At 36.9% G+C, this 24258-nt stretch overlaps 1 protein-coding gene across 3 annotated transcripts in view; it reads left to right on the forward strand.

The window, feature by feature from the left end:
- grik2 (glutamate receptor, ionotropic, kainate 2) overlaps positions 1-24258 on the forward strand; it is a 282326-nt gene that overhangs the window by 105592 nt on the left and 152476 nt on the right. For all 3 annotated transcript variants that reach the window (XM_088326235.1, XM_088326237.1, XM_088326236.1), the window contains one exon: positions 21681-21862. In XM_088326235.1, coding sequence (XP_088182361.1) covers positions 21681-21862 — 182 coding nt within the window. The remainder of the gene's footprint in view (positions 1-21680; positions 21863-24258) is intronic.

Genomic DNA, 24258 nt, shown 5'->3' on the forward strand with positions numbered 1-24258 from the left:
CTAAGTTTAAAGTTACACTCACCATGGCTGTACAGGTGCTTAAAATCCTTGTAAATGCTTGAAATTTTAAAGGATTTAAAAGTGCTTGTGAATGCTTGAAATTGCTTCCGTGATTTTCAACACAAATGCTTGAAAACGACACCAACACTACTCTTTGCCAAGCTTTTCTTCTTCCCTCATGAATAATTGCAGGTGACATTAGTTTGTCCTGTGAACCACCATCGCCCCCTATGGTTCGCGTCAAAAGGACAGGTTCATGCTACACCTAAACAAGACACAATGAAATGCGTATTAGTGCAAGGAATACATAGTTGGACATGCAAAAAAGTAGTTATTTGTAATGGGAAGAACTTCATGCTGCAGAACATGTAAGCTACATGTTGCTGTTATTTTTACCCAACACTTAAATTGGGAGACATTTGTCTCAAAAACTAATACACTTGGGATTTACTCAAGATCTGATGAATGCACACGCAAGATTAAATATTGCATGTGTGAATCACAGATGTATTTGTGACTACACAAAATACATGATTCATTCTTTAAATGGTAGTGGGTAAATTGAAAAATTGGCATTGGAAGTCTTCGAAAAGCACTTGTATTTGGCCATGTAGAAGGTCTAAGAACAACACTGCAAAATAGAGTATAAATTATTGTTCTATTTGCACATCATTTTGCCGTATTTAAGAATTATTTATAATGACGTTTGTTATTTTTGTCTTATTCATTTCATGTTCATTCCCAGTTTTTTTGTTAGCCTCAAAATGGTAAAAGTAAGAAAATACCTTCAGTACAGTCCAAAAACCAACCCCCAAAAATTATGAAATAAGAGTTTACTAGTACTTGAGAAAAGAGCTGACCGAGGCTGCAATCATAACTTTAAGCCAGGAGATGGCAGCCGAGAGTAGCAAAATTCTAAATTGCGGACACCACCAATTTATTCTGTTTGAATATAATACTGCTAATTTAGAAATATTATTCAAGTTAATATTTTTTTTATTTTTTTAATCAAATAAGCAAAACAATACAGACAAAAGGATCAAATTGTGATCATATTGTGGCTTAAGGAAAAACCCGGTCTACCGTTTGATGCCGTAACTCCTGTTGCGGCATAAGAATGCCTGCTGAAGTAGATTGTCTTACATTAGATACCATGACTCCAATTAAATGTTTTAAATTATTGTTATTTCTCTGTTCATCGTATTCACTAACCATTACAATGCTCAATGGACAAATTCAGAGCAGCTATAGCACTTAAAAGCCACACCCCTGCCGCTTCCAACAAAGCCATCTTTTGGGAATGCCATTAAAAGGTGGTAGGAGAGCAATCTCCGTCTGCAGTTTTTCCACAAGCGGGGAGCAAACAAGCAAATCAATAACCATAAATGGGGCTCGTCTAATAGTTCAACGTTGCACGGCAAAACGGAAATGGCAGCGACGCGCGTTATAGCTCTCCTAGCCGGGCATGACAATCTGACAACTCCTGAGAAAACTGCTGCTGCTGCTGCAGCTCGGGCGACGGAGCTTTGATGAGACCATAAGGGAAACAAAACTACGCTACCAAAACACTGACTCAAAGATCATTTGTTGCACATTTGTTACACTTTTGTCCACAACTGTGACAGTCTTATATTCCCTTGGAGAAAAATATTTTGGAGGAATGTGAAGTTTCAATTTGAAACACATATACCAGGGGTACTCACAATGTCTAAGCATGAAAGCTACTCACAAAATGGCTCGTGAAATTGAATGCTAGCAATATTTCTCAATGCACGTATGAATGTATGTAGTGGAATTGTAAATAGTGTCAACTCGATGACTAGATTTAAGTCAGTCTTTTATTTCATTGCCGATGTTTTTGTCCAGTAAAACTCTTGCGTGAAATCAGTACCCATGTTCTTCTGTAGACCTATTTATCAGAAAAGATTATACACCCTGTACTAAATACAAGCAAATACAGTACTGTACTTATATTTTAGGGTAGCTATGGGAAGTTCAACACATTATTTTTTTTTTACTGTTTTGTAAGGCATTTTGATGAACCCAATGGTCATAAATTTTACGATAGATAAATGTGAATATTACACTTAATTTGAATTTTATAATCATAATGAAATGAAATGATCTGCATTTATATAGCATAAAATACTTATTAAATCAAAAGTAAAACATCAATACCATTTTATAAACATTTAAAGTTCTAACAAATTCCACCTTTCATTGACAACATTTGGAGTTCTCCGATTTGTTACTACCGCATGAACATTGTTGACATTCATGACTACATGCTTCATTTGACCACTAGATGGCAGCTCATCCCAACAAATGGAATATACTGACATTCCTATGATATTCCAGTACACCCACTGCGATCCACTAGTACATGGGTGGCTCTAGAGAGAATGCGGCTCTTTGCCTCATCATATTTTCTATATACTGTGGCTCTTTGCCTTTTTCATGTTTATTTTTTTGTGTGTATTGAGGGAGGACACTTTCCTTGAAATCAACACAAGAACAGTACTTGTTGTAAGGAGAGGAGTGTGTTATGGGAAATAATATGTTTTTAATTGTGTGTGTTTGTCTGTCATGGCAGGTCAGTGCGTGGTGTGGCTCTTTGACTCTCACAGTTAAAAATGTTGGCTCTTTGTGCCAAACTTGTTCCCCACCCCTGCACTAGTTGATTGCAATCTATGTAATGAGCAACCCTGACAAATACTGTTTGAATCTTTGTTTATGTATTTTATAATAAAGACATTTTAAATTATCATTGAATATTGTTTCAGTATAATAGATCAGCACAAACTAAGTAATCCTTTGCCACTTTTTCGTTGCTGTTTCGCTCCTTCGTGAATTTTATCATACATTGTGTTTTGGCTAAACAGTCTCTTTGCCCCTCTTCCTTTTATTTTTCTGTGCATCCGTGACATTGAGGAGTTGTACACATATGTTGAACAGTTTGACAAAGCGAATTAAGTATGAGCAAATCTTTTACAATTTTAAGTTTTTCCATCATGTCAACAAAATTCTCTGGTCCCACAGAAGCACTGGCAGTTGATGTTAAAACAAAGTTGGACTTTTTAAGTCATTAGATTAGCTCTCATGAGTCTGGAAAATGGCATACAATTATAGTTGGGAACTTCATTGGCTAAAAAAGTGTTAATCATCATCCGAATCGGTTACTACTGGTTGGAGTTAGGGGTTAATTTATTATAGCGCCTGACATACCTTTTGGTCCAATATTGCTCTTTCAACATTGTGGAATGCTAATCCCTGCCTAAGGAAAGGAAATGCAGTTTTCCATAACGTCCACATCATTGCGACAAAGTATCTTGTGAGGTAAAAACGTAGATTTTAAAGTTGGATCTCTTAAGGACTATGGTCATATGGATACCTTTGCCTGTAGTATGTCATGGGAAAGTACAGCCTGGTGGCATGTATGGCAAACACTTATCTGCACTCGGTCTCAAACCAGGGTCATTTCGCATGTTAGGTGACTATGCTAACAACTGCACCACGGAAATAAGCTCTTCAAAGTACAGTAGTTTTACATGTTAAATGAAATGCTTGAACCTGTAAATTAGGTATGTTATTTGGTTCCAATGTATAATAGAGTATTTAATGAATGAATAAATACATACATAAAGATATCCTTAAAAGAGCACATAAGAACACACACCAGTGATAAACCTTTGGCCTGCTCAGTTTGTAAATAAATACATAACTAACTAAATCAATCAATCAATAAATAAATACATAAATAAAGGATTTTACCATGCTGATTTTGAGTATCACGCTCCCTTTTTCGGAATGCACACCCCGTGAAATGCAAACAAAATAATCAACCTATTCAAATATTTCATATTTTTCTCAGCCTTTTTACGCCAAGTCATTCAGCTGTCGTTGACCTATTCTGAGCCAGCAATGTCCACGGGCGAATGCTTCTGGCTGCCTCTGAGCATGTACACTGCCACGCCGATCGTTTTCCACCAAGAATCGACATGCTACATTTGTCTGATCTTGATAAGGTTTGTGCCTTAGGGCAGCTTTGTGCAAACGCTGTGTTTAAAGGGCTGGTGGGGATAAAATGTACCTAATGAGACTGGCGTGATAAAAAGTATGGTGCAGCAAACGGATCACGGTGCTGAAATTTTGAATTTGTTCTGATTCCTCTCAATCATTTTAAAAGAAAATATATTATTTTTAGACCAAAATTATATTCAAAAAATGCTCAGAATTAACATAAAGAAGTTAAACCATAAATACCAATAGATTTATGCAAATGAAGATACAGCAATCCCCCATGCATCTACTGACCAACTGGCCAACCACTACCTGTCCATTTATTCATTCACCTGCATCCATACATCCATCCGTCAAGCCATCCACTCATACATCTATCTATACATTAACGGAACGACCAATGCATCTGTCCATTGACCACTGACTGATTGACCCATCCATCCATCCATCCATCCATCCATCCATCCATCCATCCATCCATCCATCCATCCATCCATCCATCCATCCATCCATCCATCCATCCCTCCAACCAACCATCCATCCATCCAACCATCTATCCATCCCCCAACCAACCATCCATCCATCCATCCATCCATCCATCCATCCATTCATCGTTTCATTCATTCATTCATTTATTCATTCATTCATTCTTACTCCGAACAACCCAGGCTGGCCATCCATCCAACATCCATCCATCCATCCATCCAACCATCTATCCATCCCCCAACCAACCAACCATCCATCCATCCATCCATCCATCCATCCATCCATCCATCCATCCATCCGTCCATCCATCCATCCATTCATCGTTTCATTCATTCATTCATTTATTCATTCATTCATTCTTACTCCGAACAACCCAGGCTGGCCGGCGGTCCATCCATCAAACTACCCAACGTCCAACAAACCAACCAATCAACCAACCAACCAACCAAATATTTTGAATATACAGCTCAATTTAGAAACAATTACAGAAATACCTGTAAAAAAGATATTCAATCTCAATCCAAAAATAAAATGTATCTGCAATTAACTTCTTTGATGCTGCCGAAATCTTAGTGTGACATCCCAAATACCATTTTAATGAGGGGGTGGTCGTAATTGTGTCCCTCTATACTGAAAACGAGCTTTGTTTTTCATCCTAAAATGGACCGTCTTATTGTGATTATTTTAAAATAGATTAGAAAATTCTTCCGAGAGCAAATGAAAGGAAGGACTACTGTGATTGTTTTGTGATATGCTGTATATGGCCAATTTTGTGAATAATTATAATTAAAACTTGATAAAATTTGACTTTCGGGTTACATTGCTTGTCCGTAATTCATGGACTTACTGTCTGAGTAAAACCAATTTTTCTTCAGCTTACATTTGAGTGGAGTATTATTTGATGCTTCTAGCTGCTGTGATTGTACTCACAAGCTGTATATTATGCAGTTTATTTGCTGCATTGATTTAATTTATTTTCTTTTTTGTAACAGATAACACATCCAAAAATGGGACAAAACAACATAGCATCACTTTTCCATGAGAAAATACACGTATTTTCTACCGCCTAGTAAATTTTAGCATCTACAGCATTTACACTCTTCTGATGAAGGTTTTTTTCACCACATAAAAAAATCCTTTAAATTGTTTATTATTGCATCAAAATAATAGCTGATGTGGGCAAATGGGCTTTTCTGCTGTCTCTGACATGTATCTCGGAATTTCTCCTTAAATGAAGACATTCGTAAATCAGTGCAGACCTCATAAAGTCCACGACTATAAAATAAGTGAAATGCTCAAGCCATTAAAGTAGCACTTTGAAATTGTGTTGAACAAACCTCTCCGGTAATCTTGGCAATCAGATTCATGTACCTCTTAATAGGACTATTCTACTTTTGGCATCTACTTTTGCCCACTTTTACAAATGTAAACCCTTGCAGTTGTTTTAGGTTTTGAAGTTTGTATGCATACTCAAGTTCTTCACTATAGTCCAATGTGAATTTCTAAGTGTTCTTTCTATTTCATCCCCCGTTTGGAGTGTGCATGACCTGCAGCTGGGACCAAGCTTTCTTATAATCGAAAGCAGATTCTTCCCCGGAACGCCTTGACATTCCTGCACGAATTCAAGACACCTTGTGCCGAATGCACCCAAGCAGCCCCAGAATATAAATGAGCCGCTTCTTCACAGTGGATAGACCGTTCTTTTCTTTGTAGCTTCTTTTCATGTGGCTGTAAACCCGGCTTGTCAAAAGGGTATGATTTGGTTTCATCTGTCCAAAAGAATATCGAAGCTGTGTGGGTACAGTCCCAAAATATGTTTGTGCCGTGTTTACAAATATCACCACTTCAAAGCATAAAGGGAGGAATATTGTAGTGTTGTGCTGCATTTTTTTAGTTTGTTTCCATTTATTTTTTATTCTATTTTAGCCCATAATACAGTGGAACATATTGGTTATCAAATGGGGGTTATGCGGCCCCCTGGGGTACGTGAGGGCACTCAAAAGGGTGTGTGAGATTTTAAACAAACCAAGAAAAAATGTGTTATTATTTTTAGAATGCATTCAATACAAAAAGGTTGTTCTATTTGGAGATACATGTTGGCCATTTAATCGACTATTATTCTTGAACACACAATTGTCGCAACCAGAACGGAATCAGGACACAAGTACGTAGCGTTAACCTAAAGTTTATTGATAGAAAGAGGAAGGACAGTGCCCGCGATCCGGTGCTCGCTGGAAGCGGGAAACAAGCCGATCATGCAATCAAATGGTGATCCGAATACGGAAGTGGATTCTCCATAGCGGGAGATGGCGGTGTCAAGGACGGAAAAACAGGTCGATAGCCGGAACAGGAGAGCAAAAACGTGGTCAGGATCAAAAACGGGTTGTCAGCCGAAACGGTAGAGTAAACGTGGTCGGGATCAAAAACAGGTCGGAGCCGGAGAAAAAAGGGGAGATCAGGAACGGACGGGTGGAAAAACGGGTGCAAAAACGGGACAGGCGGGAGTCAGGGTCAAAATGCTTGCATTGTAACAACAGAGGTTCGCTGACGGACTCACCACCGGATAGTGACATGACTGGGCTTAAAAAAGGACAGGGAACCAATCAGGTAGCCCGCAGCGGCTGGTGCCACATGAGCAAGCACAGGTGATACTAATCGGTAATCATGATAACAATGTGTGTTCTTTAATGTTTCTCAGTGGTCAAAAAAATACTTAATTTATTAAAACATATGTTGGTTTAGATAATAAGTAGAAATACCTTAGCTGTAATAAAATACCCATTTCTAAAAATACTCATTGGGTTAGAAATTTGCATTTACTTTACGTACCTTGCGCCTCAATAACATAATTATCCACCATCTTGCAAACTTCCATAAACTTAAAAAAGTGGCTAAGGTAAAAACTTGTATTTTTTAAATTACTCATAGGTCAAGAAAATTACATTTTACATAACATGAGGCTCACCTAGAGGGAATTAAAACGATTGTCCGCCATCTTGCTGCTAAGGGTTACTCCCATTAAAAAAAAAATCCTCCCGTAAGCCTTTGTAAAAATATAAAAAGAAAAATGGGTCCGTCTGGTCGCTTTGAGTTTCCCTAGTTTGTATTCTTCCTTGTTTTTTCAAGCAGTCTTTTCAGTTGAACTACACAATACAGGTATACGTTGTGATCAAATAGTACATAGCGTCCCTTTAAGAAAGACTTACGTATTGATCCTTTGAAATATTCTTCAAACAGTACTTACATTGAAATTTAATTTTTGCAATTACAAACCTTAGAATATTATTCCCTTTCTTGATAAAGTTGTCATTATGAAAAGTGAATTTTGCATTATATTGATCAATATGTAGCACATTATGTGAATTAAAACACAAGCAATTGCTTTTTGTTCCGTCTCGCTTTTAATCTATGTATTTTTTAAAATAAAACTTAAATTTTTGAAAGTTGCTACGGGGAATCAAAAACCTCAAAGCTGACGAAAAAAAAGAAGTAAATGATTTGCGTCGGTCAGTTTGGGTCTCTGTAGTTTTTTTCATCATTGTGATTTGTAGCATTATACCCTTCAGCAACAAATAGTGGTCAAAAAGTACACCCAGTCTTTTAAAAAAATCAAGATAAAAAGTTTTTTATTTTTTAAAACAAATCTTATTTCCGACATTTTGCCGTGTAGATATTTTTTCAATTCATTTTTTTTATGATTAAATCTTTAAATACAACTATTTAAACTACTTACATTTTCTGGAAAAAAAAAAAAATATATATATATATATATATATATATATATATATATATATAAAGAAAAGCAAATGATGAATGGTGTCGAAAGATAGGAGTGAACTTTGAGGAAAGGAGAAAAGTGTTCTGGAAAGAAGTGAAAAGAGTAAGAAACAGTGAGTCTGGAAAGGAAGAGAAAGTAAAAGATAAGGATGGTAGATTGCTGGTTAGCAGTAGTGCAGTCAGGACAAGATGGGCAGAGTATTTTGAGGAGTTGCTAAATGTGGAGGATGGGACAGAAGTGAGAGTCGAGGCGATCTATGGTATGGAGAGAATGCCCGTGTTGGGTGATTTAAATGTGAAGCCTGTGGAAACATAGGAGGTGCAAGAGGCAGTGAAAGAAATGGAAGGGGGGAAGGCACCTGGGTTGGATGGTTGTACTGCTGAATGCCTAAAAAAAGGTGGCACAGCTATGATTGACTGGTTAGTACGCTTGTTGAATGTATGCTTTTTAAGTGGTGTGGTTCCTGTTAAATGGTGTAGTGCATGTGTGGTGTCATTGTATAAGGGTAAAGGTGATAAGTACGATTGTAGCAATTCGAGAGGTATCAGTTTGGTGTCTGTGCCGGGTAAGCTGTATGGAAGAGTCTTGATTAAGAGAGTGAGAGAAAGGACAAATGAGGTGGTGATGGAGGAGCAGAGTGGTTTCAGAAGAGGAAGATGATGTTTGGATCAGGTGTTTGCAGTATGACAAGTGTGTGAGAAATATTTTGCAAAAGGTAAGGATGTTTTTTCGGCTTTCATGGACTTGGAAAAGGCGTATGACAGAGTTGATAGAGAGGCATTGTGGCAAGTGATGGTGATGTATGGAGTGGGTGGAAAGTTGTTGGATGCATTAATTAATGTTTTTTATATGAACAGCAGAGCATGTGTAAGAGTAGGGAGTGAGACAAGTGAGTGGTTCCCTGTGTTGACTGGTGTGAGACAGGGGTGTGTGATGTCACCATGGCTATTTGGCAGAGGTGTAGACATGATGGACAACAGTGGAGCAGTATGGCAGGTAAGTCAGTTGTTGTTTGCAGATGACACAGCGCTTGTGGCTGATTCTGAGGAAACATTGAGAAGGTTGGTAACGGAGTTTGGAAGAGTATGTGATAGGCGTAAGTTATATGTCAATGTTGGGAAGAGTAAGGTGATGAAGTGTTCACGTGATGGAGTGGGCATGATGTTAGAAATCAGGTTGCATGGACAGGTGCTGGAAGAAGTTGAAAGCTTTAGGTACTTGGGTTGTGATGTGGCTGCAGTTGGTGGAATGGAGTGTGAGGTATTGCACAGAGTGAATTAAGGAAGCAAGGTTTTGGGTGCTCTGAGGAGAGTGATGAACAACAAGAGTATGAGTATGGATGTTAAGAGGGGACTGTATGAGAGTGTGATTGTGCCGACTGTGTTGTATGGTGCAGAGACTTGGAGCCTGAACGCAGATTTAAGAAGGAAGTTGAGTGTTTTTTAGATGAAGTTTTTGAGAACTATGTTAGGAGTGACAAGATTGGATAGACTGAGAAATGAAATTGTGAGAGACAGAACTGGAGTAGTCGTGGAACTGAGCAAGCGTGTTGATAAGAGAGTACTCGGTTGGTTTAGACACATGGAGAGGATGGATGAGGAGCGAATGTTGAAGAGGATCTACAGAGCAGAAGTCAATGGAAGGAGACCAAGAGGAAGGCCACGATTGACGTGGATGGATGGGGTTTTGAGTGCCATGCAGGAAAGAGGTCTAAATATAATGGAAGCTAGAGCTCTTGTTGGTGATAGAAAGGAGTGGAGAGGTGTTGTGAAAGGATAGTGGGATTGTGGACGCGTTCTTAAGGATGGGCTGGGCACCCGTATTATGCGGCAGGGGTAAACCAGTAAAAGCTGTCGGGCCCTGCTGTTGAACAAAAGAGTGTGTTGTGTCACCCTGACCAGAGGGACATGGCCGCTTTCTGGTGTCCCATTTCATCTGGAGGGACGAAAGCATGACCACCTTGGGTGCCGAGGTGCCTAACTTGTTTGGGTGTTTGGGCAATTGGGTTGGCCATGGTCCAACATTTTTTGTGTGTTTTTTATGCTGTTTATTTCCTTTTTTTTTTCTTTGTTATTGTATGTGTGTGTCTTGCTGTCGGTCATCCCTCTTAAGGGATATGACCAAGGTATATAGATAGAAAGATAGACAATTATCATACAATTCAATACTCTATTATACACTAACACCAATTAAAGAACCCTTTCGACAGGCTCAATCATTTTTTTCAACAAATGCAAGTATTCTATAAAGGTTGTTTTTTTAAATGCATTTTATTTATTTCTCTTAACAAATAACCACTGTAGCATCAAATAATAATCAGACTGGCTGAATAATAATTCAGAACACAATACACAATGCAAATCCGTGAAGTAGCGAAACCTTGAGAAGTGAATCATGCTATAGAAATGGATCACTGCACAAGAAAAATGTAAAAGAAAAATGTTCAAAGGGTTCATCACTGAATGAATATATAATATAATCAATAACACACTTTACTTTTTTTTCAATGGTTGTTTTTCTCAGATTCGACTAAATTTATTTCAGTGATGATTAGGGTTTCTCCGGATGTTGAAAGCTTTCAATGATTCGCAATCAAGTGTGGCAGGACCACATGGCAGGACTGCACGACTCAATATGGACCAAACTGCACTGGGCCAATCTCGGCCCTCGCAGGGATGCTTGGAGAACTGCCATGCCGGCTATCACCATCAGGTCCATCTGCACTTGTCCAGCATGTGTAGTAGAACATGGGATAGGCATACATACGGCTATGATGATTGTAGCACAGAAAAAGTTCGAGTGGTCTTGTTACGCTGTAAAGTACCCTCTGTGCTCCTTTCAAAGATGTGTTTCTTGATTTTGGGGATATTACATACACCTACGATAGCTTGATTCAAATTAAATGAGGCTAAGATTGCTGATTATAGTTTTGGGTTTTCTGAATCAACTTCGCCATGTTCCATCCAACAACATGCATTTTTAAAATTTGATTTTGCTCGATTGTGGTTTTGGCAAGGATTCCTTAAGTTGACAATAGTCTTTATGGATTCCATATGTTGATTCCTAAAACAAAAAGTTTGCATGTGTCCTAATACTTGAATTTCTGGATGTAGTTTATTGTAATCAGATACATTTTCTCTATGTGTTTTTACACTGGAATGATGTACAATTTCAAGATCTCATTGTCAACCATAGACTGCTTGTATACAGATCTTTTTTTAAAACTGGGGCATCCATCTAATGCAGTATTCTAAGAGTACCAGGTGCAATGTCCACTTCAGTAATCTGAGTGCACATATTCGTAACAGCACTTCACAGTTTGGAATGCTCTATAATTAGTTTGGCCAAAACTGACCCATGTTTGGTCAAAACAACAACAAAAATAAATAAATGAATTTCTCACAATGGAACATCCTATTTTATGGAGTATTCTCTTGGTCACTAAACTAAATTTGATGTAAACATGTGGGTCATTCGACGGTTTTTTAAAAACACTAAATCCAACAACTGTGCCAAATATTTCACACCAAAAGAGTTTTGCATTTTCAGTTACCCCATCTGATTATTTTTCATCTGTTGTAACTTATTTTCCAAGATCAGAAATTGTGTTCTGACATTGCATATACAGTATCTACATTGACTTAGTCAAAACTGAAAAGGTTTAGATAAATACATTTAATTTGATTCCGAAGAAAAGTAAAACCAATAAATGCTTTAGAAATTTCCCAATAACATAACTAATATGCACTTTGAGAACTTCAGGGCCATGTTATATTGTTTAATACCCTTTCAAAACATATAACTTATTCTACCTTAAAAACACTCGTGTGAGCAGAGTTACCATGATGTCATTTAGCGTCTGGTGTTGATGTACGTAAAATCTAAAATGGGTTAACATTTCGTTTGTTGGCATTTTCTCAATCTGGAGGAAGATCGGCGCCACATCCAAACCTCTTTTGAAGAAAAACATGTGAATAATTATAAAATGCATTTTTTGGATGGAGTAAATATAATTGAATTGTTCTCCAAATTGTGGATTCAATTACACAAGAAATACTTTGGATTTTGATTTTTTTTTTTAACTTTTTTGGAGTGTAAGAAAAAGGTTTTTTACTATATTAACATACTAATGCATGTTGAGCTTCGGTATGCGGTTTAGAGGGTATGCTTTGGGTGCATTACGCACTAAATACTGTAGCATGAACCGCATAGGTCCTAAATAAGAATGACAAAATGGCGTTTGATTTTTCTCATTACTTGGCACAGAATAAGTTCTATTGAGTTGGTATTCATGGGAAAACTACAGCACGCTGTAGGCTATTTTCCTTTTTATCTGTCCGGTGAACCAATAATGTTAAAAATATAAAAATAGTATGCATACAATGATAAAAATATAAATAAAAATGCACTATTAATGAAAATGTAAGATTTGGTGCCACTCTTCAAGTTGTGATTATAGATGTGTAAGAATCAATTTCCATAATGTTCTGTTGATATAATGCGGTAGAAGTATTTTCTGATATCTAGCATTTGTGTTAGGTCTTGGCAGAGGTCTGCACTCTACAATCTGCCCTTGTTTTATTGCCAAGATTTATATCGCACCTTTGTCAATAGCACTCACCCTGTTAAATTGCAACTTCTTTTAATGTGCGCTACGGTGTAGTACTGTGTGACCTAATGCTGACGCTTGAGCTCGAATTTGCTCACTGGTTTTACGACTATGAGAAACGAGGGCCCTCTGTGACATTCACTGCTACCTCATTCATAGATTCGGACACTGGTTCACTTTTAGCGCAATGTTATGTATTTTTATACCTAAAAACGTTTTGGTTTTGCAAGAGTTGACTGTGCACATTCATTCATTCATTCATTCATTCATCCATTTTCTACTCAATAAGAGTCAATAAGAGGAGTCCACTTAGGAACGAGGAGAACGTGAAGAAGTTGCTGGAATTGAACCAAGGATACCTGAACTGCGAGGCAGACATTCTAACCAGTCATTCACCATGCTACTGAGCTGACTGTAAATCAATTATACGAGGGCCGCGGGAACGAGGGTCTTGGGTCTTGTACTAATTGTTTTCCACAAATAAATTCAGATACAAAAGTTCCTCAGTTTCAAATGTCATTTGTTAAATTCCAACAAAAAATATGATCCAATAGTACAAAATATAACCATTAGGAATTCATATTAAAATCAATTAGTAATAAATTAATTCATTATGAGTTAGGGCTGAACTTAAAGAGACCGTGTGTGTAATTGAGGGCCACCTAGGGGTAAAAAATGTAATTGTTAGAAAAAAAAGAATATTGATTCAAAAGATTAGCAAAAATACATGAACTGTATATATATGCACATTTTTAAATTCAGCACTCTTATGTCGAGAAATTTATATTTATCTTAAATAACATGAGCCTCACATAGGAGTAGGATAAATGTATGTCTGCCATTTTGCTGCTATAAGCATCCAAGAAAAAACAAAAACAAATAAAAACCTGACTAAAGACGTGACAAAACAAAAAAAAACAAAAAAAAAATGGTGCTTTAAAATCACGTTGAGTCTCTGTAATTTTCTTTGTTACTTGTGATTTTTAGCACTCATTTTTGGTTGCACAACACATTACTACAACATGTAGTTGTCAAATAATTCACACTGTCCTTTTAACTTTCTTATTAAGGCCTCAAACTATCTATGGCCGAAAATAATCCCGGGCCGCGAGTTCGAGACCACTATTTTAAATGCTTGTTCCTCATCCTTTCAAACTTGTTGTTTTGTTAAATTTGAAAAAAAAGTCAAAATGTGGATTCCATTACCAGGTCAGCAACAGGCAGCTCTTAAGCTTTTAAAAATGTTTGATAATGGAAAAATTACATGGTTTCTGCAGGAGGAAAAACAAGACCCAAACATTCTTAACGTTTTCCAATAAATAAAGATATACATGATGTACATATACTTATTTATAAGACTTATATAAAGCTTTCAATTTTTTGTTGCTCAAAAATTATGTTACTGTATTATTGTTACTTTTTGGTCCAATATGGCTTTTCCCAAATTTTGGGTTCCCAACCTCTGCCTGTGATCCTCACAGTTGAAGCTGGAAATTCTCTGATTGCGGTCTACACCTATCAATGCTGCTTAACATTTTAATTGAGCTGCATCTTCATGACCACTATTTGCAAAATAAGGGATATTTGCATTAAGTCGATAAAGAGGGACTTTGACTTCTTGGTGTTTGTATTGAAATATTGATTAGCTCCTTCTCTCATAAGAACACTTTATAATTGTGTGAGGTTGACTGGCTGGTGGAGGGTGAAAATGCAAATGTACGTGGCCGTGAAAAACAAAATGTCGAAGAAGACATCAGCTACAAACAATAAAAACACACTTTGCACTTGCACTTAAATTGTCCTTTGTTTTTTTACTCTACATTTACTTGTGTTTATTGTCATTGCATTGAAGGTTTTTAACAAAATATAGGTTCCCTTTTAAGACTTCAAAGTTTGTAGTTTGTAAGATAGTCAGGACTGTATAATGTTTGCCACGAAACATGACAAAGATTAATGGACTGCTGGTTATAAATGAGCAGTACATTTTTTGGACGGTTGAAATTGCAAAAAAAAAAAAAAAAAAAGATTTCTTTTGCAATTTTTGTTCAGCCAAGAAGTGTCACGGACGTCTGGAATAAAATGAAATAGTTCTGGTGCAGAATGTCTCAGAACATATCGAAAAAAGATCAAATCAATTTTTTAAAAAGCAGTTGGAGAGAGCTAATGGTGGGACCTCTGCCATGATATTGCCAGAATTGACAATGGCGATTGTCATTTTGGATTGAAGTGACTGTACAAATTAAGGGTAAATACAATTGTAATTTATAAAACTATAGATACTTTTTTGAAAAAAAAAAAAAAAAAAAAAAAAAAGAATAAATAAATAATAATAAATACATTGAAATACACAGAATGATGTGATTTCAAGGCAAATTGCAACTCTGGTTACGTTTAAATGCAGGTAATAATTCAATTGGAAATGTACTATTGAGTAAAGACATGGAAACTCAAATAATAATCCAATTAGGGTCTTTTGTACCTCTTTTGGTTATTAATTGCAATCCTTTTTTTGGGCACTCCTGTCTACCCCACATGGGTACATCATCCTTCAAAAAAAAAAAACAAAAGACTTGAAAAATACAGTTAGTCTATGCTTTTGGCTAGCCATGTTCCAGTTCATCTTGTAAACACACGAGGCGTAGAGGAAACAAGCATTATATATTGTTGACTTGGTCTGTAATATGAATGAAATTGTTCTTAATTTAATGTCAAAAGTTAAATATGGAAACAGTGTATTTTTGTGTAATAATGTCGCTTGTTCATGCCCCACCCCAATCCCATTGCTCGCTAAAGGCATACATTCTAGGTCAGTCTCCAGGCATGTAAACGATACATTCAGATTGCACCAGAAATCCAATAGCCTGTTTCCAATCGGATTACTGCCTGCATGTAAATGTAGTCACTGTTATTTGCATCAAGAAACCCCCAATGAGATGACCTACAGACTTTATGGGAGTTGGCTTTTTTTCTGTTTCATTGCCGATTCAAAGTAGTCAATGGAGGTGCATGGCACACTTAGTAAATACCCGGTCCGAACGGATTCCAAGGCACAAACATTCGAGGAGGAGGATCTCCCAGTTATCGCTCATGCTTTTTAACTAATTCCCCTTGATTGGAGTGCATTCAAGTGAACATTTTCTCTGTGGAGTTAATTATGGCCAGGTTGTTCCGATGTGGTGGTGCACAAAAAACAGTCTTTAATGACCATCCTGCTGTGCCTCATTGCCTTGCCCGGCACACATTAGCATGCCACCTGAAACATAAAACGGGCAAATGAGACATCAACAAAAACAGCAGCAGAAACATTAAACTCAAAATAACTTCCATGAATTGTATTCAAATGCTTTTTTTTTTTTTTTTTTTAAGAAATAAGAATACTGACTGGTTTTAATCTCTCTTGACCATCAGCATTGACAATGTAAAGCTTTAGAATTGTAACTAATTATTGTTTTCCTTTCTCTACATGCTTTATGACTTGCAGGAGTTTTAACATTTTAACACATCCATTGGACTGGTCAATCCAAAGAGAGATTTCACATTAAGGATTGCTACTTGATTCCCTCACAAGAATATTTATCATAGCTGCTTAATGCTCAGGAGACTCTCTTGTGGCCTCATAATAAATACTTATGGGGGATAAAATATTCATGCCGGGTTAAATGGATCTTAAAGTAAGGTCTGTGTTGCAGACAGTATCACGAGTGATCTGTGCAGACCCTTCTTTGCTTGGGGTAAATAATTTAAATCCCCAATAACTAAGACAAGAAAGTTTGATCACATTACCCCGATTTTAGCTAACCTGCATAGGCTAAAATCTGTTGGTATTGTACAAAATCATGCATGGACTTGCTCCTTCATATCTTTCAGATTTAATTTCCCCCCATATTCTGGTCTGCAGCCTTCGCTCTGAAAACGCTGGTCTACTAGTTATCCCAAGAGCCAAGAAGAGAGCTGCAGGTTCGAGAGCGTTCTCCATTCCTGCCCTGTGCGGTGGAATGCTCTTCTTCCTGAGATTTGATTTGCAACCTCAGTGGAAATGTTTAAATCCAAGCTTAAAACACTTCTATTCTTTAGCATATGAATAACCTATATTTTAGGTATCTGTGTAATATTTGCCCTCATTTAGGTTTTAGATCAGGTGATGGTTTCATAATAGTCAGTGGTTTGCAATAATCTGTGGTCTGTGCAGCCCTTTGAGACTCTTTGTGATTAAGTGCTATACAAATAAACATGACTTGACTTGACTTAATACCTTCAGGGAAAAATCCAAATCCAAGTCTACTGCATATTTTGTGTTTCACACCACGTGGGGTTTGGCAAGATCAACAATGCCATAAGGCTGACTCAGATCTTCAACAGCAGTTCAAAATCAAGGATGGGCAAGACTGGTCTTAAAGAGCAATTATTCTGCCTGTTTTCCTTTTTTTCATCCAAAAAACACATACTATCATATTTCTGTAGACTTTGCTGATGAGATGCTGTTGTTTTGAACACAGGAGGCAAGCAGAGCAGGCAGGACTATGGCTATGAAGTACTAAGTTTTCCTACCTTTGTTGTCAAGTCACACTTATTTGTATGGCCCTGATAACAAAATTGCACCATCCCCTAATCTTTAACCATATGCTGGCAAGGAAAAACTCAAAACCTCAACACAAGGAAAATAAGAAACCTTCAAAAGTAATAGGCAAACGGTTATAACATTTTCATCATGTTGGCTTATTTTCAGAGTGTACATTTCGGTTTGAATGGTTTCACTTAGATATTATATGGTGCTGGTAATGCAGAGTTTAATCATTTGCTAAAAATAAAAGACTCCAGAGATAATGCAGGAAATAAATCCAAGCAAAATGCTTTATGTATTTCCAGACAAAATCCAAGAATTTTTCTCTCCCATCATTGGATACACTCCTGAAGGGTATTACTTTCCTACCCTCGTATTTCTAATGAAAAATCCTTCTCTGGTTTGTGTTTCTTTCTATCATATAATTCATGAGTAAGGAACCCTCTCATACGCCATTGTGCTGCCTGTGTTTATTTCCCCTTTAAAACTAAACTGATTCAATTTGAGTCAGCTGATTTGGAGGAGGTAGCTAGAGAAACCTTGCTGAACTCCTAGTTTATCTTCCCTTGTACCTGAACACTATACCCCACGTTTTTTAGGGTGCACGCAAACAAACATCTGAAGTTGAACTACAGCAGTCGTGGACCCAGCTCCTGGTACATGGCTTTTAAAGAAAGTTTTCTGTTCCATGTTGGTGGAGTGACCAGTTCCAGAACAGCCCCAGTAGTCTTTGCTCATGTCTTGTTCCACGGCAGGCGAAGCTTCTAGTTACAGATGTGCCGAAATTTATATACCAGTCAAAGTCCAGATTTAGTCCGGTAGTGCATATATGGTCAGAGATATTTCTATGTGGCAAATCACCTCCCCTTAACCAGACCCATTTCCAAGACACAACAAAGACTGTTAATGTTGTGTTTATTCCCAGATACTATGTGTTTTCCATGAGTTATTATCTGAGCTGGTCTTCAAGATCAATCCTGCCTCCATTACTTGGTCTTTTTAACACATATAGTAACCTGTCCCCAGTCAGACTGAGCGACCAAGAATAATATTGCAGATGACTGAACCACTCTGGAACTGGATGCACATGTCCTGACCCTCCTCTGGTAGCATTAGTACAACTGCCATCTATTATCCCTGGTTCCCTGTCTGGTTTTGCCACACCAAGGTTCATCCACCTAAGTATAATGTGTTTGATGTCCCAGATACCTACCAGACTTGCCCAGTCTGACCATGTTGGTTCATTCCAGTCAGGCTTCTGTCATGCTTTTTGTGCAATGTCCTTGACTGTCCTAGTTAATTGCAGCTTTTACACTTTCAAATTACTTCAGTGTGTTAACTACCCAGTAAAGATTTTTATGATTGATGGCATAGGGGCTCTTGCTTAAAATAGTTGCTTCACAATGACTAACTTTTGTCAGTCTCTTTTATTTTATGGTTGTGTCTACCCCATCAGGTGCAGCACAGAACTGAGAGCAAAATGTGAAATGCTCATTTTTACCTTGCGAAGAGCTCTGTAAAGCAGTGTGGGATTTCCAGAGGAACATGAATCAATAGCGGCAACTAAATCAATGACATCTTTGATGAATGATAAATGTCAAGTAATGTGTCACTTATAATGATGTATTTGTAGCTGCACTTGAGAGAAAATACATATCACAGCACAGGCCTTCTCAAACTTTTTTAATGATGTGAAATGTGATTCAGAAAAAGTACCCAGAACTAATGCAAATGTTTCTGTTTATGCGTACAAAAACAATATAAAAACATTAAAAAAACAAGTTATCTGATACACTAAACTTTTCAATTTTGTTCTTGTTGGTGTTATCGCTTCTAGTATTCACAAAGAAAAAAGAAAAAACATAATAATAATAATATGTAAAAGTGTGAAGTTAGGATATTCAAAAACTAAATATAATACATTCAGTTACTACTGATCTGTTCTTGTTTGGTCTGCAAATATGTTTGCTTATTTTAATTCATTTTCTTATTGTACACTTGAATTCAATAGTTAATTTTAGTGAAATATGAAAAATAAGACTTTGACTTCGCAAAACTTTCAGTCATTTTCTATATTTGATGATCATGGTAGTTGGCATAAATCAAACTTCATCCCCCTCTTCAACCCTGCAGGTCATTTTGTCATGATCTTTACTGTGATAGGGCTCACAGCAGTTGTGTTGTACTCCAAGAACTGGTTGGTGTTGTATTATAGGTCATCAAGGTGAACGGCAGGGGGCTGAGTCATCAGCCCTGCAAGGAGATGGACTTAAGCATGATGACCTTGGTCCTGTTGTTTACATATAGATAATCAGTTCTGTTGAGAGAGAAAATGGAGACCCATTTTATCTAGTTTTGAAAAACAGAAAGGACGTTTGCAGGCCGCTGGTTTTGTGTTGGCGTCAAGCTCAAGGAAGTGCCATCATCTTTGGAGTGCTTGTGCTGGAATTAATCAAATCATGGTTGGAGTTTTAGAAGTATTTGATTTATGACCTAAATTTCAAATTTTCTGTTCTTTTGCACCAAGTTCATGATGTTCTACTCCTGTTTTTTAATTTCAGATTCTGGTAATGTCCGCCCGAGTTAAGTCCTGTGCCACGCTTTGCAATGATTGTTTTTCTGGTTGGCACTGTAAGCTGCATTTCCATTTAAGTAATAATTTGTTAACCTCATGCGAAAATGGCACTACTGATAATTTTTTTCAATTTTCTGTTTAATGCATGTGGGTAGAAGGACTGTCTCAGTTATTCCTATTTTCTTAACCTTTCAATAATGGAATTATAATATTATACATTTCATAATTTGACGGTTGGCATGCGTTAATGTCCTTAATTATTTACATACTTAATATGAGATAAGCCCATCATCGCATACAATATCATTTTGAAATCCAGTATTTGCCTGACAACATGAACATTGTAAGTGCATGAGAACAATAGTCCAACAAAGAATAGTGGAAATCGATGATCAATAAAGAATTCAACAAAAGATGAATGAATGAAAGAATGAAACTTTATTTCAAACATAGCACGAGGACAAAACATGTACAAAAAGTTGTAGGAAGAAGCATAAGCTTACAGCTCCTGTTATTCCCAAGTGTTAACCAGGCCCGACTCTGCTTAGCTTTCGAAATCAGACGAGATCGGGCGTTCTCAGCGTAGTATGACCATTCTGGTCTTGGTTTCCGACACACGTACAGTACTTTATCAGACTGTGTCACATGATGGTTGAAAATGTTGCTCCAATCCAGTTATGGGGAAGTTATTTTTTGATATGTGTCAAAAACCACCACATTAGAGTCTAAGAAACATTTTGGTGGGTAAATTCCTGCGTTTCCATTAATACTTACTTGGCTTTTGTGCAAAATTATGACTTATGGAAACACACCAACAGAAAAGACTGCATTTCCTGACAAGTGTCGACAAAGAAGACAGGTTCCTATTTAAATAATTCCTGAGGGAAGTCGAATGTTCTGCAATTAATAAACATGAAGTCAGTATTTGTGACATAAAACTACATTTTAGCAGCTATTATTTGCATACACTCCTGAATGGGATTTTCCTAAGGGGGGCTTTGCTTCACTCAGCCGTTGGGTAGTTTGCTCCTAAGGCTAATACTATCTTCTGAAACAAGGAGTTCACCAGTGTGAAAATGTCATTACAATAATCAATCCAGCTTAACTAGTCCAGTTTCTTTTTTGGCAGTAGCGTTTTAGCTGGTTGGAGCTATAAACGTGGCATTCTGAACCTTTCCCAATATAGCTAACAAACCTCCAAAACAAAAATTCTAAGGGGAATAGTGTTATTAAGCAGCTCCAATTGGTAAAACGTTTTTTTCATTCATTAAAAAAAATATAGATATATTTAAATAATACAGAAAAAAATACATGCTATCATACAAACTCGTAGGACGAGGAACTTGTATTTACTTCACATATCATCAGCCTCACCTAAAGAGAACTGACATAGATGTTGTTTTGTTGCTACAGGTACCCAAAACCTCAAAAAGGCTGGGCAAAAAGACAATAAGTAAAATAGTGTGTTTTGGTCACTTTGAGTCGCCATAGTTTGCCATATACACAATTTGGTGACATCTAGTGTTCAAATAATACAAACTGTCCAGATCCAATGTATCAAACATAAAAAAAGAATCACCAAACTGAATCTACTTTTGTACTTTTCTAAAAAGGAAAATAAGTCATTTATTTTTTTCTTCTGTTTTTCCAGGTCTCATTCGATTGCAAGAACTTATAAAGGCCCCATCACGGTACAACATTCGATTAAAGATCCGACAGCTTCCTGTGGACAGCAAAGATGCCAAACCACTTTTAAAGGAGATGAAAAGAGGAAAGGAGTTTCACATCATATTTGACTGTGGACACGAAATGGCTGCCGGCATCATAAAACAGGTTTGCATTTCTTTGCATTTCCGTTTGTGTTTGTTTTGTTTCAAATGGAAACCACGTTAGAATATCGGGCAGACTGTGCAGCAATTGTCGGCTGTGCAATTCAGATTTGTGGAAAGGGTTTTGCTTCTGCAATGGAGGGCGTCGTTGAATATTTTATTTTGAATGCTGATGAAAGAGAGATGCATGAGGCAACAGTTGGCTTGAACGCGACGACCCGGAATTTCCCCATTTTTTGGCAGAAAGCCATTATATACAAGTGCTAGTTATAAAACAGTTTAATCTCAAGGAATAGCTAATCGGAGTAAAACACAAATTTGGACGATAAGGGGGCCGCCACACAATCATCCAATGACATTGTAGTGTTTCCCAAATAATTTTGTGGGACTTGGTTGGGTGGACAGTGTAGGAGGGTTGGGGGCATGACCTCTGGTAGAAAATATTCTTCGTTTTGAATTAAAATTTATAGATCAGGTGCATTTTTAGAACAAAATCAAGAAGACAGATCTATGATGAATGTATGCCCTTGTAAACTATTGAATCATATGCAAACACACTAGTTATGAAAGGCTATGGTGCAGCAACAAAGTCAAACCCAAAAAGCATGGTAAGCGAGACAGGAGTTTAATGCAAAAACAAATCTGCTCGTTATTTAATTAGAGTGAAATAATGAGTGTTGTTCAGATGGCGATAGTGTACTTTTTTAAGATATGGTGTCTGTGAGTTAACTGGCCTAATCACTGATATTAGTTTTCAATTCAATTAGATGTAATTGTCATATAGGTGATTTGGTAAATTACGGAATTAAATGTCAGTACTGCTGCTTTTGTGATTGCAGATATGATAGGATGCTCCTTTCTCTATAATAGTTTACAGGCGGTTATTGCATACCTAATTGTTCCCCTTATTAGTGACCTTCCTTGTTAAGTGTCACCTATTTAGTCACAGCAAGACAGACTATGTCGAACAAAATATATATATATTTTTTTTTTCACTTACAAAAATGCTTGTATGGCGTACACAATTTAAAATGATCAAAAAACATGGGGACATACGGGAAAACGTATATGTTGACTGGTATGTTAGTATAACTTGCCAGATATTAGTGATAGGAATTCTAGCTCTTTTCAGAAAACCGGTTCATTTAGAGAGGCTCCCAAACATCTCTCAGATGTTTTGTTGTTCTATTTATTATTCTAGCCTTTATATTTTTGACAATACACATGTGACTAACTTTAACTTTTTTATACTTAGCAACTTCAAAGTCAAGCAACACATAATCCTTAAAAAAAACTACACAAAAAATACAAACTAAAACTGTTAACCATTCAGTGGTATGAAACAACTATTAAATATGAGAACCTTTAAATATTTACAATTCAATTGTTAAACCAATTTAGACTCATACAACACAGATCCTCTGAAAAAAAGCGCACAACTTTCAATTAATATGTGTAAAAAAAAAAGAAAAAAAAGAGTTTTTTCTAGCTCTCATGTAGGTTTTAGATCATGGGATGGTGAACTAATAGTCTGTAGTCTGCAATAGTGTGTGGTCTCTGCAGCCCTTTAAGACTCATTTTGATTAAGGGCTATACAAATGAACATGACTTGACTTGACTTTTGAATAATATCATTTCGAAAACTCTGTTTCGGAGCCATTAATACCGGTTGAATGAGTCGAAGTAAGGATTATCTTTCTGCTTAGACTTATTCTGCTCAATGTTTTCCCCACCCACATCCCACACCCTCTCTGCTCAGCGAACAGAATAGCTCAGCAACAGAAACAAAAACACGCAATTAACCAATCAACCAAATCACCAAAAAGCGAGTGAGAAAACAAAAAATGCTGCAAGCGAGTACACCTTAGCGATCTTTTTTAAATGAGATATATTAGTTATTTTGATTACCTTCACAATTCTATATATTTTAAAAATACAATATTTCTTTTATAATACAGGACCAATTAGACCCTGGCGAGCCGCCACATACTTAATATTGTATGGAAAATACTGCATCTTGTAAAACTGTGTGATGGTCTGCCACATTATATTATGTGGCCTGCGAGGGCTTAAAATGTCCGGCGTCTAAAAATAAACGGGTCAAAAGAAAGCTTTGACCAAAAACTACATTTCATACCTTGCCTGTAGAGTACAATATCCACACAAGTACTGTATATCCACGTCGATGAGTGGAATTAAGATTATAATGATCCTAAAAATGTCCAAATGTTTTTTTTTTTTTTTTTTTTGTTAAAAAGTGATGCATCTATATAGCAGATTAGTTCCCGAATCGAGCTGATTTCTAGAATTGCTTTTATCTCCATTGAATTTTTCCCTGATATGAAATAACTGAAAAGCAACTAATGTGTTCCTGGGCTACCAAACGCATCTAAGTGTAGA

The sequence above is a fragment of the Urocampus carinirostris genome, chromosome 2, assembly GCF_059441175.1.
Source record: "Urocampus carinirostris isolate Australia breed hairy pipefish chromosome 2, RoL_Ucar_1.0, whole genome shotgun sequence".
Lineage (NCBI taxonomy): Eukaryota > Metazoa > Chordata > Actinopteri > Syngnathiformes > Syngnathidae > Urocampus > Urocampus carinirostris.